Raw genomic sequence first — 17,407 nt, 5'->3', positions numbered from 1 at the left:
CAGTAATCATAGTCTTCTCCTCATCGGTAGCATCTAACGTCCAGTGCACAACATACTACATGCAATGAAGAAAGGAAAAAAAAAGTAAATTTGGAAACTGACTATGGTAATGTAACTTGAATGTAGTCGGACCATGTAGTCTAAACAAAATTTGCCTTACATTGCTATTGGAGGAGAACCAATTATGGACAGCAAAATGGTTCGGTTGCCTTGGAGTATGCCATCCAAGGATCCTCGGACAACGGGTTTCCAACCGGTCGGCAAATTGGTTACCAAAATCAGGGATTGCTTCAAACCCCCACACCTACAAAATACAAATTATAGGTTATTAAATATAAATTTTAAGTAAACGCTACATGTATTAAATATATTACCGTACCTGAAACACCAATGGAAAACCTTTTAGGTCATAATACTGTGATATATTCTTTACTGCACGTCCTCGTCCTCGTAGCTGGAATGCATTGTGGAATGAGTTGATCGTCTCCTTGTAGCTCAGAATGCCCCAAGGGTAGGAATTAAATACGTCGAGATCAGCAACCAAATCAATGAATTTTTTTTTTTATTTGAACCTTCGGATCCATTCCGAGTACACCATGAACTAAGAAATATAGTAACACAATTCTAACAGCATCCCAATCATCCACAAAAAGTGTATCCTTGAATAGTCGTTCCAGTTCGGGCGGTTTCAAGTCACTCCTGTCATCTAGCAACCTCGTGCGCAGCTCATTTCCTTTGGAAATTTGCATATCATACATCGAAGGGTACCTACAAAACTTTAACCCACTAATGAGTGCGAATTCCCACTTCATAAACCGCACTGCAGATCCGCCGAAGTTAAACTCCAGTACTTCTGGATTGTTGGACTCAACTTGTCTGCAAAGCAGGTGATGCACTAACTGACCAGAGAACCGGAGGTTCTTCATGTCAAGTAAGTGTCCAAAACATGTTTGTCTATACTTTTCGAGCTGCTCACTTGTGAGGACACTTGTAATTACTTTGTTCGCCCCTATTGGATTCCCGAATGAATGTGCCCTACCTTTATTTATATCGGCATCCTGCAACATCCGTTCCTTTGGAGCATCGATGGGCTGCAATATGAATTACATAAATGGAACTGACATCAACGATTTAATCATACCCTATTTTTCCACCCTAACTTGATAATAATAATTTCCAACTAAATCTTAAGACATATGGGTTCACATTTTTGCACAAGTGGTAATTACCGATGAAACCATCGGTAATCAACCTACAATGAACTAAAAAAAAAGCCCGATGGCCTATCGGCAATTACCGATGGCCATCAGGTGAAGTTTTTCTTCAGTTTTCACATTCATGAATAAATACTGTCACATGTCTTATCATTTACCGCACAAAACAACCTAAATGAATATAAAACTTACCGTATCAGATGGGGGAGAGGAAAGTGGAACGTGCCCTCGAAGTTTGGTGCTTTCCGACTCAGATTTGGATTTCTGCCTAGTAGTACGTTGACGCTTAGAGTCGGGTGCTGCTGCTGTGCTACCACCGCGTCTCTTACTTTCCACCTTCTTAACTCCCTTCTTCGGTTGACGTTGCAAGTTCCTCTTTGGTGCCATTATAAAGTACAACCTACAAATGTACATTGACAACATTAATAAACTTTTATCTACCTTTAACAATATTGTCAACTATGTATACATACATGTATAAATATCCGCAATCCTCAATTTCATACGCTCTCTTCCTAAGGATATTGTGCATGCCATAACATTTACTGAACATTTAATGTATAGCAGTGTGCATGCCATCTAAATATTTCTTTCTTCTTCTTCTTTAATTTTTTATTTTTTTCTTTTGTGGGGATAAAGTGTTTGCGTGTTTGCTTCTAGCTAACCATGTACCTAAAATTTTATGCATCGATCTTCTCTCTCTCTTTCTCTCTCTCTCTCTCTCTATATATATATATATATATCTATACCTTTAGAAAGTACTAACTCTGGAATTCTCAACTTCAATTCTAATTAATCATAAAGTATTTTTCTCTTTTCTCCTGGTCAAGGGCCACCACCAGGAAATCCAAATCCGGGTTGGGGCGCACCAACAGGGAACCAAGGGAAATGGGGAAGCGAACGGAATCATAATGCAGATAGATACTCAAATCAAAGGGATAGAGGATCTCACGGTGGGGATTCTGGTTATGGTGGGGGTAATAAACCTTGGAACAGGCAGTCATCGTTTGGTAATGGAGGGGGAGGGGGAGGGGGAGGTTCTTCAAGGCCTCCGTTTAAGGGACAGAGAGTTTGCAAGTATCATGAGAGTGGTCATTGCAAGAAGGGTGCTTCTTGTGATTATATGCACACTTGAGAGGTTTTAGTTTTAACATATCCATAGCAATAGCATCAGCCAGCAGAGGAAGAGCACTTTGATACTATACAGTTTATTCCCCATTGGAGAGTTTTGACATGTATAAGCATTTTTTCTTTTCTATTTATTTGTAGAACAAAGTGCAGTCTTCTAGTAGTCGGCGACCTCACTTCTTTTTGCTCTCTCTCTCTCTCTCTCTCTCTCTCTCTCTCTCTCTCTCTCTCTCTCTCTGATATATATATATATATATATTATGGTAATTTAAGGGTTTCAGCATGTGTTGGAATTTGTGGAAAGGATGGGTATGTTGATGTTGCTATTTGTAAGGGTCCTTTTGGTCTTAGTCAACAACCGTTAAAACATATTACCTTTATCTAGACAGGATGCTTTTATGCTTTTTGGATCAAATAAACGCCATCCTAGTTTTCATACATATTTGTGACACAAAATTCATAATATATTTCATTATTTTGTATATGAATACAAGGAAAAAAATCTAATAGGGAATTCTTGACGGTATTACATTCCTTTATGAATTACTATTAATTTCTCTCTCTCTCTCTCATTCTTTCCCAAAAAATACCCAAAAAAAATAATCATAAAGTATTTCTCTCATTTTTTCTCTAATTAATTTATCTCTCTCTCTCTCTCTCTCTTTCTCTCTTTCTCTTATCTTCAATTCTATATATATATCTATACCCAAAAAAAAAACATTTTTTTATAAAAATTTAAAAAAAAAAAAAAAAAAAAACGACGTGTCGTCTGGGTGTCGTTCATCCCAGACGACATGTCGTTCAATCCATCTTCAACCCTTGTCCGGGTCGACCCGAACCCGCCTAAACCAGCACCGACCCGATTCTTGACCCGTTTATTTCTTCTACCTCCGGCCACCGATCAAGGCCAAACCGGTCCCATTTTTTTCCTCTCTTCATTTCCTACTAATGCCCAATATCAATCTATCCTAAATATTCAAAAAATAAACCCGCCTAAACCACTATCGACCCGATTCTTCACCGGGTTATTTCTTCCACCTCCGGCCATTGATCAAGGCCAAACCGGTCCCCTTTTTTTCCTCTCTTCATTTCATACTAATGCCCAATATCAATCTATCCTAAATCTTCAAAAAATATAAACACAAAAATTATAAATAAAAACCCACTCCACGGCAACGAAAGAAATAAACATAAAGCCAAATCCACACAAAAACAACCCACACCGGTCTCACGGCAACAAATAAAGAAAAAGATTCAACCAATTACCTTATTCCCTGTGCTGAGATGAGATCCTAATGTTTGCCTTTTCCACGACAGCTTCGGTTTGGTTGTTTGTATTTGTGTGTTCGTGTATAAAGTCGTTTGTTTGCTTTTTTTGTATTTTTGTATTTGTGAAAGTGTAAAGACGTTTAGAAAAGGAATAGTTGATTTTTGTTTGGTTTTAAAAATAAAAGGATATGTAAGTAATTGTTTTTTGTTTGAGGGTTATAAGGGATATTAAAGGGTAGATCAAAAAAGAAATGAATTGAGGGGGCAAAATTCATGAAGCTCGGTCCTACAGGGGTATTGGGCTTCCCCTTTTATTATAATTATAATGTATACGTATACCATTATTTGAGCAAAAATAATATAGTTAAATTACAAACTATATATATATCAAAGCCAAGATTTGGAAAAAATGGCCAAATTACAAGTCGCGTATTATACATTCTATTGTCTGAGAATGAGAATAATATACGGCTAAATTAGAAGTCACATATATCAGAGCCTAATTTTCTATAATTACAATATCCATATAAGTATTTTCCGAGTCAAGTTTGAGCTGTTTTGATTTATTATAATTATAATATATATATATGTATATATATACATATTCTATTTTTGAAGAAAAATAATATAGCTAAATTACAACCCATATATATCATAACCAAGATTCTAATTTAGGACCTGTGTGTCATAAGCTCACCACGTTTCCTCTGTGCTATCTTGATCTACTATAATTACAATATATATAAGTATTTTCTTTTATTTGAGGAAAAAAATATAACAAAATTACAAGGCATATATGTTAGTGTCAAGATTTAAATTTGAGACCTGTGGATTATGAGTCCACCACTGTTTATTTGAGAATTATTTGAGAAACAATAGTATGACTAAATTTTTTGCTGGAAAGAGTATGACTAAATTACAAACCACATATATCAGAATTAAGATTTAAACTTGGGACCTGTGAATTATGGACCCACCACTATTATGATTTACTGTAGTTATATATATATATATATATATATATATATATATATATGTATATATATAAAAGTATTTTTTATTATTTGAGCATTATTTGAAGAAAAATAATATGATTAAATTACAAACCACATATATGAGAGCCAAGATTCTAATTTAGGATCCGTAGGTTATAAGCTCACCATGCTTTTTTTATGCTACTTTAATTTACAATAATATAATAAATATAATAGAATATATGTTACAATATAAATATGTATATGTATTCTCTATAATTTGAGGAAAAATAATAATGCTAAATTACAAGCTAAATATATCAGAACTAAGATTCGTACTTGATTTATTATAATTTGAAACCTGTGGGTTATGAGTTTACCACGCTTCCTCTGCTCTACGCTAATTTAATATAATATAATAATTATAATATAGTATATAATTACAATATAAATATGCATATGTATTTTTCACTATTTAGCAAAAATAATATTGTTAAATTACAAGCCTACATATATTAGAGACAAAATTCGAAGTTGATTTATTGCAATGACAATATATATCTATATATATATATAGATATATATGTATTTTCTATTACTTGACCAAATTATATGACCAAATTAAAAAGATAAAAACTACATATATCAGTGTCAAAATTTAAACTTGAGACCTGTGGGTAATGAACCAACCACGCTTTCTCTATACAACTTTGATTATAATAATCACAATATATATATATATATATATACATATACTATTATTTGAGAAAAAGTAATATGGCTGGATTACAATCCATATTTATCAGAGACAAGATTCGAACTTAGGACATATATATATATATATATATATATTCAATATCAGTGCTAAGATTTGAACTTGGGATCTATGAGTAATGAATCCACTACGCTTTCTCTGCGCAACTTTGATTTAGAATAATTACAATGTATATATATTTACTATTATTGGATGACAAATAATATGGCTAAATTACAATCTATATATATCATAGGTAAGATTCGAACTTAGGATCTATATATATATATATATATATATGTATTTCTTATTATTTAAGGAAAACTAATATGGTTAAATAAGAAGCTACAAATATCAGTGCTAAGATTTGAACTTGGGACCTGTGCTAATGAGTCCATCGCGCTTTTTCTGCGCAACTTTAATTTATAATAATTACAATATATATAGGAAAAATAATATGGTTAAATTACAATCCATGTATATCAGAGCTAAGATTTGAACTTGGGGCTTGAATGTTTACATTTCCTCTATGCTTTCCTGATTTATTATAATTATAATATATATTTTCCATTATTAATTTGAGAAAAATAATATGCCTAAATTACAAGCCATATATATGATTGATTTTCCACGGTAGAATTTATCATATCTGTTGGTTGCTCACGTATCAGAGGTTTCTAAGAAACTAATTTAGCAAATAAACTCATCATATCCATTTTATCCGTTTTCCCTAAGGATTTTGCTTTACATTGGCGTTCTTATCCATTCTATTTGAAGTTGTCTCTACCCATAGATATATCCTTTTCGTTTTATACTCTTACTCACACTCTGAGAGGTATTCAATTCGTTTAAAATACATACAGCATGAGAACGACATTATTTAAAATTGGGACTGTTATGAGTCTACCACGCTTCTTCTACGCTATCCTGATTTATTATAAATATATATGTGTATATATATATATATATAATTTATCCCATTATTTAGTAAAAATAATAAGGTCAAATTACAAGCTATATATATTATAGACAAGGTTCGAACTTGGGACCTATGAATTATGAGCCCAACCATGATTTTTCTGCATTATCCTGATTAATCTACCCTGATTAATTATAATTACATATATACATATATAGATATATATATATATATATATATATTTTCAATTATTTGAGTAAAAGTAATATAGTCAAACTACAAGCAGGTTTGAATTTGGGACCTATGGATTATGAATGCACCAAACTTCCTTCCTCTGCGCTACGCTGATTAAATACAATTACAATATGAATACATATCTATGTATATCTATATAAGTATTTTGTATTATTTGAGAAAAAATAATATGATAAAATTATAAGCTGCATATATCTTAGGATCTAATTTATTATAATTATAAATTATATATATATATATATATGTGTATATTATATCATAGCTAAGGTTCGAGATTGAATTTGGGACATGCGTGTTATAAGATAAGATAGGAGAAAAAAAAAAAAAAAAAAAAAAAAAAAAAAAAAAAGAGGAACAAGAAGAAGAAGAAAGGACCAGTCTACAGTCCACTCCATGGAAGCTCAAGCTTCATCGTAAGTTACATTTCTCTTTATCTTCTTTTATTTTTTTAAAATTTTTCTTCCAAACGAGAAATTAAATTTGACATAGAAAGTATTTTCTCGGAAACTTTACAAGAATATATATATATATATTTTCCTTCTTCTTTTCATTTCTGTTGAAAATTCTTACCGTTCTTATTATAGGTTTGAAATCGGCGAAATGCTTTCAACATTTCTGGCATCGACTCCACTGCTATCCGAGGCATGGAGACTATGCAGCTTAGCCAGTACAACTGCTCCGATGAGGTTCGTTTCCGAGCTCATCGGAGATGTGGGTTACGTGGCTTTTTCCGGTATCCAAATGGTCGATGTTTCGGAACCAGCCAGTTGCAGAGAGATGGTGCCGTTAGAAAGTGCCAGCGGCCTAATCGGAGGTCTTTTTCATCCATTGTTGAGTGCTCATAACGAAGGTGAAGAACCACTTATGTTGCAGGGAGGGCTTCTAAAACTCTTCTTTGGTTGCCAAAATTTCCGAGATCAGGTCAGTTCTTATCCATCTGATAGATTTTTTTTCCTTAATTTTTTTTCCTTTTTGGTTAGTAAATTCCCGTTTTTCTTATTGAGAGGTATAATTTGGTGTATATATATATATATATATATACACACACTTATAGTATATGTACTATATATAAATAAAATTTTATTTTTTTAAATGATCGGACAACTTATATTGTTTGATCATCACCTAATTACATATGATCCTAAATGAAATATCTCATAGATTATATGTGATCTAGTGAGGTTCGGTTAACATAAAAGGCTTGACTTGGTGTATAAAACAACTATATATATATATATATGTGTGTGTGTGGACAGAGATGGAAGAGGTGGTATACATAGATCCCCGAGTAGTTTGGCTTGCCGGCCAAATATAGTTATGATGATTCTTTTTTGACATTTAGCTTCTCATAAGTTCCTCTGGCATCAAGTATCGCTTCTCATACATTTCTCTGGCACTTACAAAAAATAAAAATAAAAAATAAAAAATACATTTCTCTGGCTTTTTGCTTGATTTTATATATATATATATATATAGGGTTCGGTAATCATCCAGATCATCCGCATACAGACCAAGTAAAAAGACAATGGTTTTTGAAAAATTATCATCTTTTCTCTCACACAAAAAGCAGAAAAAAACGACAATTTTTTAAAAACCGTCGTTTTTTTTTTTTTTAATGCAAATGCGGACGGTCCGGATGGTATAATTATCCTATATATATATCAAATTCTTTCACATATCATACCCAAATAGCTGGACAGATTTTACCAACTAAAGACCACCTATTTTTCTACATAAATGTTCTAATACCACCACTATATCTTTAACAATTTTAACCAAGTAGAAATTATTTTAATTCAGACAGAAAAATAATAACCTGGTTAATTTTGATGGTCCAAATATTAATTAATTAGCTTGAAGTTTTGTGGTTTTCAACAGTACATGATCAATTTGTACTTTTATAATCCACGTTTCATGTTTTATCCTATATGATTTGGACACCGTTATTATAAAAAATTATGCAAGACCATTGTAACAAAATTATATCTATATATATATATATATAAAGTCCGATCGTCCGTATGCTGATTAAGGAAAAAAATGAAGGTTTTTGAAAAATTGTTACTAAGTTATTTTTCAGTCTGAATTAAAATAATTTCTATTAGTTTAAAATTGCTAAAGATATGGTGGTGGTATTAGAATATTTATTGTAATAAAATAGGTGGTCTTTAGTTGATAAAATATGTCCAGCTCTTTGGGTCTGATATGTGAAAGGATTTGGTGTATATATATATATATATATATACACGTATATATACACACACATTTAAAAAGGCTCATAGAAAAAGGACTTCATAGCGATCCTTTGGAGAAGAAGTAAATATTTGATTCATTTATTGAAGTCCATAATTCAAGACTACATTCTCCAAGATGCTTTTCTTTTAGTGGGGTTTGAATCTTCTTTGAATGGAAGGTGGTTGTTAATTTTGGGAGCTTCCATGAAGGTTGGTTGTGTTGCCACTAAAGGTTGTCTTTATTTGTTTATTTATTTTTAAAATTTGGGAACTTCCACGAAAATCGGTGGTTGTTAATTTATTGCTTTTTGGTGATGCATGTCAATAATTTTCATCTTCATCATTACCTTTTCTTTTCACTTATTTATTTATTTATTAATATTTAAAATTTGGGTTTGATATATGTAAATCTCTCATCCATGATGATATGAATTTTGGCTAGTGAAAACAACAGACCCAAGTACCAGGAAAAATCCCAAAACAAAAATTAAAAAAAAAATAAAAAATTCAAAGGATGACTAGTAGTTCTAGAATTATTATTAGTACTCACTCAACCATCACTGTAGATAGAGTAGAGGCCAAGAAGTACATTGACCATACTAACTGCAAGATATTCAAAATGAAAAATTCTTATTATTGAAAAAAAAAAAAAAAAAACACTTGTGATGAATTAAGATCCTTTTTGAGTTAAATATAATTTAAACATGACTATTTTAATTAAATAATTTCATAATAAAAAAATGTAGATACAAGGAAATAATCAAACAAACGCACAATATGCAGGTTTTGGCGGTATTGGAGAAAAGCAAATCGATGGTCTTCACAGGCCATTCCTTTGGAGGATCAATTGCTTCTCTGTATGCTCTTTGGCTCCTCTGCTACCTCCATTCCTCATCTTCTTCAATCCCAATTTTCTGCATCACCTTCGGCTCGCCATTGCTAGGCAACGAGTCTTTTTCCCGGGCCATACTAAGAGAAAGATGGGGTGGAAATTTCTGCCATGTTGTCTCAAAGCACGACATAATGCCAAGGCTACTTTTTGCTCCACTGCTCACTCATCAGCTGCATTTACTTCTAAATCATTGGCATCTTTCCATGGCGTCTCAACAGATAGGAAACCCCGCTGGAGTTCTCCAAGTCCCCGACGAAGATAAAGCCGAGTTCCTTAGGTTCGTGTTGGCTTATTTGGAAAGGGCATCACAGTTGGCAGTGGAAGGGGAAAGGAGGGAAATGTTTTGGCCATTTGGGAGCTACTTGTTCTGTTCCAAAGAAGGCGGAATTTGCTTGGAGAATGCAGTATCTGTGATAAAGATGATGCATTTGATGGTTGCAACTGTTTCTCTTGATGAATGCATTATGGATCATCTTAATTATGGAGATTATATTGGGAATTTTTCTTCACAGTTCCTCAAGAGGAGGAACTTCATGCAAGGTGGATTAGGTCCTTGTTCAAGCTATGAAGCGGGGCTTGCCTTGGCATTGCAGTCCTCAGGACTAGCTTGGCAGGTAGTGATTTCTTCTCTACAATATTTTATTTTATTTTATTTTTTTGGGTCTTCAGTACTTCAAGCATTGTCTATATTTTTATTGGTTTTCACTCAAAAGACTCGAAATCACACTGTCCCATTCCTGTTTTCATGCCAGATACAGGGAAGAAACTAGATATATTTTGTTCATCATCCCGGCATTGTGACTCTTAACACTTACTAAATTAAAATCATTTGTCTTCTTTTGTTTCGGAGACAATGACAATCCAGATGACAATGACCTCTGTAACACTCAAACCAAAGTTCGATCACACGTGGCTTAAAAATTCCCCAGTTAATATATGTCCAAATAAAAAGAAAAAAAAAAAAATCCTCTGTTTCCTCGTATCCAACGTTTTTTTAATATTTCCAGTGTATATTGGACTAGTTATATAATGAACAGACTTGAGCTCATGTTTATCTGACATTAAAAACAGTAAAGGGACAGCAAAGGAGAGTTCAAAGTTTGTCATATAGTTTTGGACTAAAGTGTACTATATACTTAAGGCAATCCTATAATAAGGTTGGACTAGTTTCTTCATTGAATGTATTCTTGAATTAACTATGTAGGAACCAGCTGCTACACCAGCCAAAGAATGCCTAAAGATGGCAAGGCGATCAGACCGGAAACCAATTCTGAACTGTGCTAACCTTGCTGTAACTATATCAAAGATGATGCCTTACAGAGCTCTACTGGGGTGGTACAAAACATTTTGTGACGAATCCGATGATCAGATGGGGTACTATGATTCCTTCAAGCAAAGTGGATCATCAAAAAAGGGTCACAAAGTCAACATGATCAGGCACAAGCTTGCAATCTTTTGGAATAAGGTGATCAGAATGTTGGAAAACAATGAATTGCCTTATGATTTTCATAAGAGAGGAAAATGGGTTAATGCTGCCCATTTCTACCAGCTGCTAGTTGAGCCATTGGACATTGCAGAGTACTATAGGTGGGGTACACACAAGGTCGAAGGCCATTACTTGGAGCATGGAAGAGAAAGGAGGCATCAGATTTTCGATAAATGGTGGAATGAGAAAACAGCGTTGAATGGGGAAGGAAATAACAAGAGAAGCGAGTTTGCGAGTTGGACTCAGGACTCGTGCTTTTGGGCAAGGGTAGAGGAGGCAAGAGAATGGCTTGCTAATCTCAGAAGTGAGAATGATCCTAGGAAGAAGGAGCTGCTATGGGAGAATATCAATAATTTCGAAAGGTATGCGAGTAATTTGGTCGAAAGGATGGAGGTCTCTAAAGATGTTGTAGCTAAAAATTCTAGCTACACTTTATGGGTAGAAGATCTTAGAGAACTGAAATCACAGGTGCAGCAGATCAGGCCTTAGTTTCCTACTTTTAGAGATGGGGAAATATTTCATTAGTGCAGAACCTGTTATGGTTATGTATTCCGTATGTCTTAACTAGTTGTTGCTTTATTTTTGCAAATGACTGAACATGTTCATTTCTAGAAAATGAATTTGTGTGCGTGTATATATATATATATATATATATATAAAGAGCAAACTTACAAGCACACGCACACTCACACAAGAAGCCATGCAAGAGCACTGCTAAAGAACTGAACTCAAATATAGGCATGGATTTTCTGCTTTCTTTCCATCAAGTTCCTAAGCAATAAGGCGAAGGAAAGGAGACAGGGGAGTGGGACAGAGTGTCTGAGTTCGGGTTTTTGTAATTATTCTAATTTAAAACAATGCTAATCACCTTTGCCTTCTGACCAACTTCATAGGTTCTTACTAGGCATTGACAGAGAAGAAAAGACGTGTAAAAGAATGCGAATTGTTTCGTGCTAATCATGGTGGGCGGCATTGACATGTAATCTCATCAAATATGATATGTATAAGAAACCTAACAAAACTTCTATGTATATTAATAGGTGATTAAAATTCTAACAAATTTCCTCGGGTAATCAAACAAATAAATGGGAATATTTTTTTTTCCATGTTGAAGAATATTATACCTTTCCATTTTGTATATGAATGTTTCTAACTGGTCCCTTTGAACCATTTCCTTGCATCCAAGACCCACCAAAGCATTATCAGACCCAATCCAACACCAACAGCAACAGGTGCATAATTGAATGTATCCCAGGAGACTGGATAGTAAGTTGGCAAAAGGAAGACAGAGCAGGTATAAGAAATCCATAGGACGGCCACCAAGCAAATTGGCCTTCTTGCTTTCCCCATATAAAAAGGTCCAGCCTTGAAGTATTCATCAGACATTATCAGCCTTGCGAAGATTGGAACTGCATAGCCACCTACCCATCCGATCGTGCATATGGAAGTTATAGCAGTGAAGGCTACATTGACTTTCAAGATTGGAAGTCCAAGAAGGATGCAGATGGCAGCACAAAGCCACACTGCATTGGCTGGAACTTTGTATTTTGGGTGCATGTTTCGCCATACAGATGAAAATGGAATGCCTTTGTCTCTTGATAGAGCGTATACCTTAAGAATTCCAAATCGCAGTGAGTTATTATTACAAAAGCTTGCAGGCTTTTGGAACAAGGTCATCAACATGCTGGAAAACAACGAATTGCCTTATGATTTCCATGAGAGAGCATAATGGGTCAATGCTTCCCATTCTACGAGCCAATGGTTGAGCCATTGGACATTGCATAATACTATCAGTCAGGTATGCACAAAATTAACGGCCATTACTTGGAGCATGGAAGAGAAAGGAGGCATCAGATTTCCGATAAATGATGGAATGAGAAAACAACGGTGAATAGGGAAGAAAATAAAAAGAGAAACAAAAGTTTGAAGGTTTGACTGGGGACTCGAGCTTTTGGGCAATAGTGGAGGAAGCCAGAGAGTGGCATGCTAATCTCAAAAGTGTGAATGATTCTAGGAAGATGGATTTGCTATGGGAGAAATATCAATAAGTTCGAAAGATACGCAAGTAATTTGGTCGAGAGAAAGGAGGTCTCTGGAGATGTTGTAGCAAAAAATTCAAGTAAAAGATCTTAGAGAACTGAAATCAAAGTGCAGCAGATCAAGTCTTAGTTTCAAACTTTAAGAGATGGGGAGATATTTCTTTAGCTTTAAATCCTGTGATGGCTATTTATTTCATATGTCTAACTAGTTGTTAGCTTTATCTTTACAAATGACTAAATATGTTCATTCCTATAAAATGATTTGTATATATATATATATATATATGAAAACACAAACATACAAGCACACGTGCATGCAAGACCGTACTACTAAAGAGTCGAACTCAATTATGACATGGATTTTTTGCTTTTCTTCTCCCAAGTTCCTATATTCGTCGTTGGGTGAAGGTTTCATAAAAGCAATAGAGAAAGGAAGAGACAGGGGAATGGAACAGAGAATATAAGTTCAAGCTGGTGTAGTGATTCTACATTTAGAACAATGCTAACTACCCTTCCCTTCTAACCTAATCGACCACATAGTTTCTTACTAGGCATGAGAAAGAAGAACAAAGAAGAGCAAACGATTAAAAGAAAGCAGATCCTTTACTTGTCTAGCATGTTAATCGCAACTATAATATGTTTTAGAAACCAAAAAACTTAACAATATTAAGAGGTAATATAATTTATTTCTGTTATTAAATTGGTTAGTTTGTTCATGTGGTGGTTTTAGGTTCTCTCTTTCTTTGGTTAAGTTAGCGTTATTAGTTCTGTACATAAGGTTTGGATAAAAGCGTTCATTTTGGCTGTTCTCTCTTCGTTCTAAGGGTTTATGTTGTACTTTCTCTCTCTTCTAGGTTTTTGTTCTAGTTGATTCCATGGAATAGAAGGCGGCTGAGGTACATGTTGAAGCTAAACCTACACCTAGAGCTGCTATTGATCCTATTCCCACTCCAATGGCTTCTGTTGTAGCTGAACTTTGATACGAGCTGGAACGCTGCTTGACTAATCTATCCTTAAGCTCCATTGTCTTGACCTGATTTGCAACAGATCTGACTTGAGCCTAATTTTTGGATCTAACATCATCGAATTCCATACACAAGCTGAGGCCATTACCACGGGCTAAGAACCAAAGAAAACTGTCAGAAGGTGCAGGCAGTGTGTCTGTGCAAACCCTCTAACGCTCAATTCAACAAAGAACGAGCATGTTTTTATGGAGAGAAATAGAAGTATTGAGAGAGAGAGAAAAGCCAAAAGACACCGAGAAAGAATGAACTTGTCCTTCTTATAGAAGAGGAAAGAAGATGCATTTGTGATGCCTGACATTTACACACGCCACGTGGTTTTTTCCATTTGGTTCAAAAAGTTTCTTTCCACAAGGAATAACTCCTGTCCTTTCAGGATGTGACAGTTGAAAATGGTGACAAGCTCAGTTTGCTATTGTTGCTTGTTCGACTTGACTCATCTGAGGGTCAATATACTCCTAAATTTATAATTTTTTTTTACAAAAACAAAAGAATAAATAACTATTTAGCATTTAGCGCTTTTTTTTTTTCTTTTTTTTTTTTTTTTTTTTTGGGGTTTTTGATTGAAGCCTTTAAGTAATTTGATTATCATGTGAATATGGTACAGAGTGGCATTGGGCTAACGAATAATGGCCCAATATTGAGATTGGCCCTTGGGCTTCTGAGTGAGGCAGTGTTTAGCGTTGCACGTAGCAGCACTGTGGGAGTGACAAGCACAACAAGAAGATGAATCGGAGAGTCAAGGTCAGGAACTTTCAAGGGAGGATTATGATCGACATTTGTAAATTCTACGTCAAGGACTATTTGAGCAAAATATAAATTAAATAAAAATTTATTTTTTATCAATTTAATATTTTAAAATTAATGATATTTCAACATAGTATATATATTTATCACAAATATATATATAAATATACAGAGTTAATTAATTGAAATTTAAACAGAATCATTATAAAATGATTTTTGAATTCAATATCTATAAAGTATATATTTATGTCACATATACTAAAAACCTTTTTAACCTTTATGCCATGTAAATAATAATCAAACCGTTAAAGATGCTCTCTCAAATGCTTAAAAGCAATATAGTGAACCGCTTTTCATTTGAAATGAAGTGAGAATTTAAGGACTTTTCCAAAAATAATAAATAAATAAATAAATGATTTAAATTCAATTAATAGATATAATAAAATAGCTTTAAATATTTTATTTGAGCAAAGTAGTTTGTATAAAATAAAGGGATATTTTAATGATAAAATATCCAACATGTGCCAATATCCCTAAAACAAAAAGTTAAATATAAAGATATCAGTAAAATTGTTGTATGCTTGACAATCCCATTTAAATATATTTACCAAAATACCATTTTATTTTACACTTACAAGTTGAAACCCTTATTTGTCCTTCCTTACCAACCACTTAAGCATCCTCAAGGGATTCTTTAAATGTGAAATTTTTTTTTATTATTTTAAAAAGACAATATTTAAAAAAAGAGCTCCAATAAACTTTTTATTTTGACTTTTTAATATAAAAAGTTCGTTTACCTTTTCAAATGTAGAGAGCCAAAATACTCTTTATTTTAATATTATATTTATTTAATTGAATGTAACATATTTTTCTATGCCACTATTATAATATTTAAAAAAGTAGGTAACTCATATAAAAGAGATATGCTGTAAGTAAAACAATAAATATTTATAGAAAAAATAAAAATAAAGAGCCTAAATAGAAAATTTGTTGGAAAACATTTTCAAAATTTATTAGTTATTTTAAAAGATACTCTTTATTATAAAGAATATATTCTTTTATCTTAAAAAATCCTTTGGGAATGCTCTATGACGGCAACAAATTGTCAATATCCAGTCATCAGTTTTCGACGAAATCAAACATCCACCTCAGTTCTCTGCCACATCCTCCATCAACAGTTAATGTCTAGTCATTGGCTTTCTTTTTTAAATAACTCGCAAATTTTATTTTGTTTATTTTCTTGTATATAAACCACCCCACATAGAAAATATGTCCGCCAGTAAAAGCATAATTGTATATTCGTGCCCATACTTGATACGTAGATTGGCCGCCAGTTGCTGTTGTTGTTGTTTTTTTTTTTTTTTTTTTTTTTTTTAAAGTACAGATATTTAGTTCCTTTTTTCTTATTAAAAAAAAAAAAAAAAAGCTAAAAGAAAAACCAACTGTAATCGCTTCTAGAGGATTGACAGCAGCTGTTGTTGAGTTTACCTCTACGCCTATGGCATCTTAGGTTCCTATGCTGCTGGTGGTAGGTGCTGAAGAAAGAGAGAAGATGAAAGAAACAAGAATTGTGAAGAAGAAGAGGAGTAATTTGGGACAATGATTTAATGGAAGCCGTATAGGGTTTTCTTTTTATGTAGTGCAAAATTCTAGTTGATGGTGTATGTGGAAATAGAAGAAATGCCGAAATCTATGTATGAGAAGATTGGTAACTAACGGAAGGCTAGTATTTGAAGTGGTGGTGAAAAATGTGTGAAGTCTAGCCACACCACCTACAGTGTGAAGTCCAACCGCACTACCACAGCTCACCATTGTTGAAAATAGCTGCTGTAATTACTAGCGTAAAACTTGCTCAATAATTGTGGGCAACTGTCAGACGTTGGTGTTGAATGTTAGAACCGATTGAAAAACTAAGACATGCAACCGACCTTGTGAGTTTATAAATAGACTCTACTCTTTGCATTCATCAATCCCAATCCATCTCAATATCATCCCAAGTGAAGAGTGTTGAGAGTATTTTATAAACTCCGAAAGAGAGTGTTTAAGACTTCAGAGATAGCTTGAAAGAAGAATGATCAAATTCTAGCGAAAGTTTGATAGAATAGCAAGTTTGATAGAATAGCGAGAGATTCCACGTGAGAATCCAAAAGAGAAGTTTTTGTTTTTATATTCTATTTCAAAGAGAGTATTTCTTCTGTATGGTGGTCAGAGAACCATAACAAAATGATGAAGGTAAGTTTTTGTGGACTATGCTTGCCAAAACCAATTATGCCGAATACATGACCCCTCTTGGGTGTAAAGTAAAGCGATTTTAGAAGCAATTTAGTTTGTTTATGAGTTGGGATTCACATAGATATTGGACAAAAAGTACAATTGTTACCCTTGTTACGGAAAAATTTGCAACACTTCATAAGTAATACTCTGTTCGATGGTGGAAGACAGTTTTGTAGTGGAAGCACTGAGTTTATCAATTC

The 17,407-nt window shown here is 33.6% G+C and overlaps 2 protein-coding genes and 1 long non-coding RNA gene across 3 annotated transcripts; 1 reads left to right on the top strand and 2 right to left on the bottom strand.

Annotated features, from left to right (window-relative positions):
• Positions 1–8: 8 nt before the first annotated feature.
• On the bottom strand, positions 9–1,571 carry LOC132804559 (uncharacterized). Its single transcript, XR_009639772.1, has 4 exons — positions 1,407–1,571; positions 380–1,091; positions 161–304; positions 9–55 (listed from the first exon to the last, which is right to left on the bottom strand). It is a non-coding gene; the product is annotated as an uncharacterized LOC132804559 (long non-coding RNA).
• A 4,858-nt stretch (positions 1,572–6,429) lies between these two features.
• LOC107425298 (lipase-like PAD4) lies at positions 6,430–11,759 on the top strand. The gene is made up of 4 exons (XM_048480020.2): positions 6,430–6,926; positions 7,098–7,434; positions 9,531–10,253; positions 10,844–11,759. The coding sequence occupies exons 1-4, from the start codon at positions 6,907–6,909 to the stop codon at positions 11,612–11,614; spliced, it is 1,851 nt and encodes a 616-aa protein (XP_048335977.2). The 5' UTR covers positions 6,430–6,906; the 3' UTR covers positions 11,615–11,759.
• Positions 11,760–12,274: 515 nt separating this feature from the next.
• Positions 12,275–12,802, bottom strand: LOC132804480 (amino-acid permease BAT1 homolog). Its single transcript, XM_060818886.1, has one exon. It carries the CDS (start codon positions 12,800–12,802, stop codon positions 12,275–12,277), a length of 528 nt encoding a protein of 175 aa, XP_060674869.1.
• Positions 12,803–17,407: the final 4,605 nt, after the last annotated feature.

This window comes from Ziziphus jujuba, chromosome 7, assembly GCF_031755915.1.
Source record: "Ziziphus jujuba cultivar Dongzao chromosome 7, ASM3175591v1".
Taxonomy (NCBI): Eukaryota; Viridiplantae; Streptophyta; class Magnoliopsida; order Rosales; family Rhamnaceae; genus Ziziphus; species Ziziphus jujuba.
The sequence above is the reverse complement of the archived record's forward strand: the minus strand, read 5'-3'. Positions and strand labels throughout refer to the sequence as shown.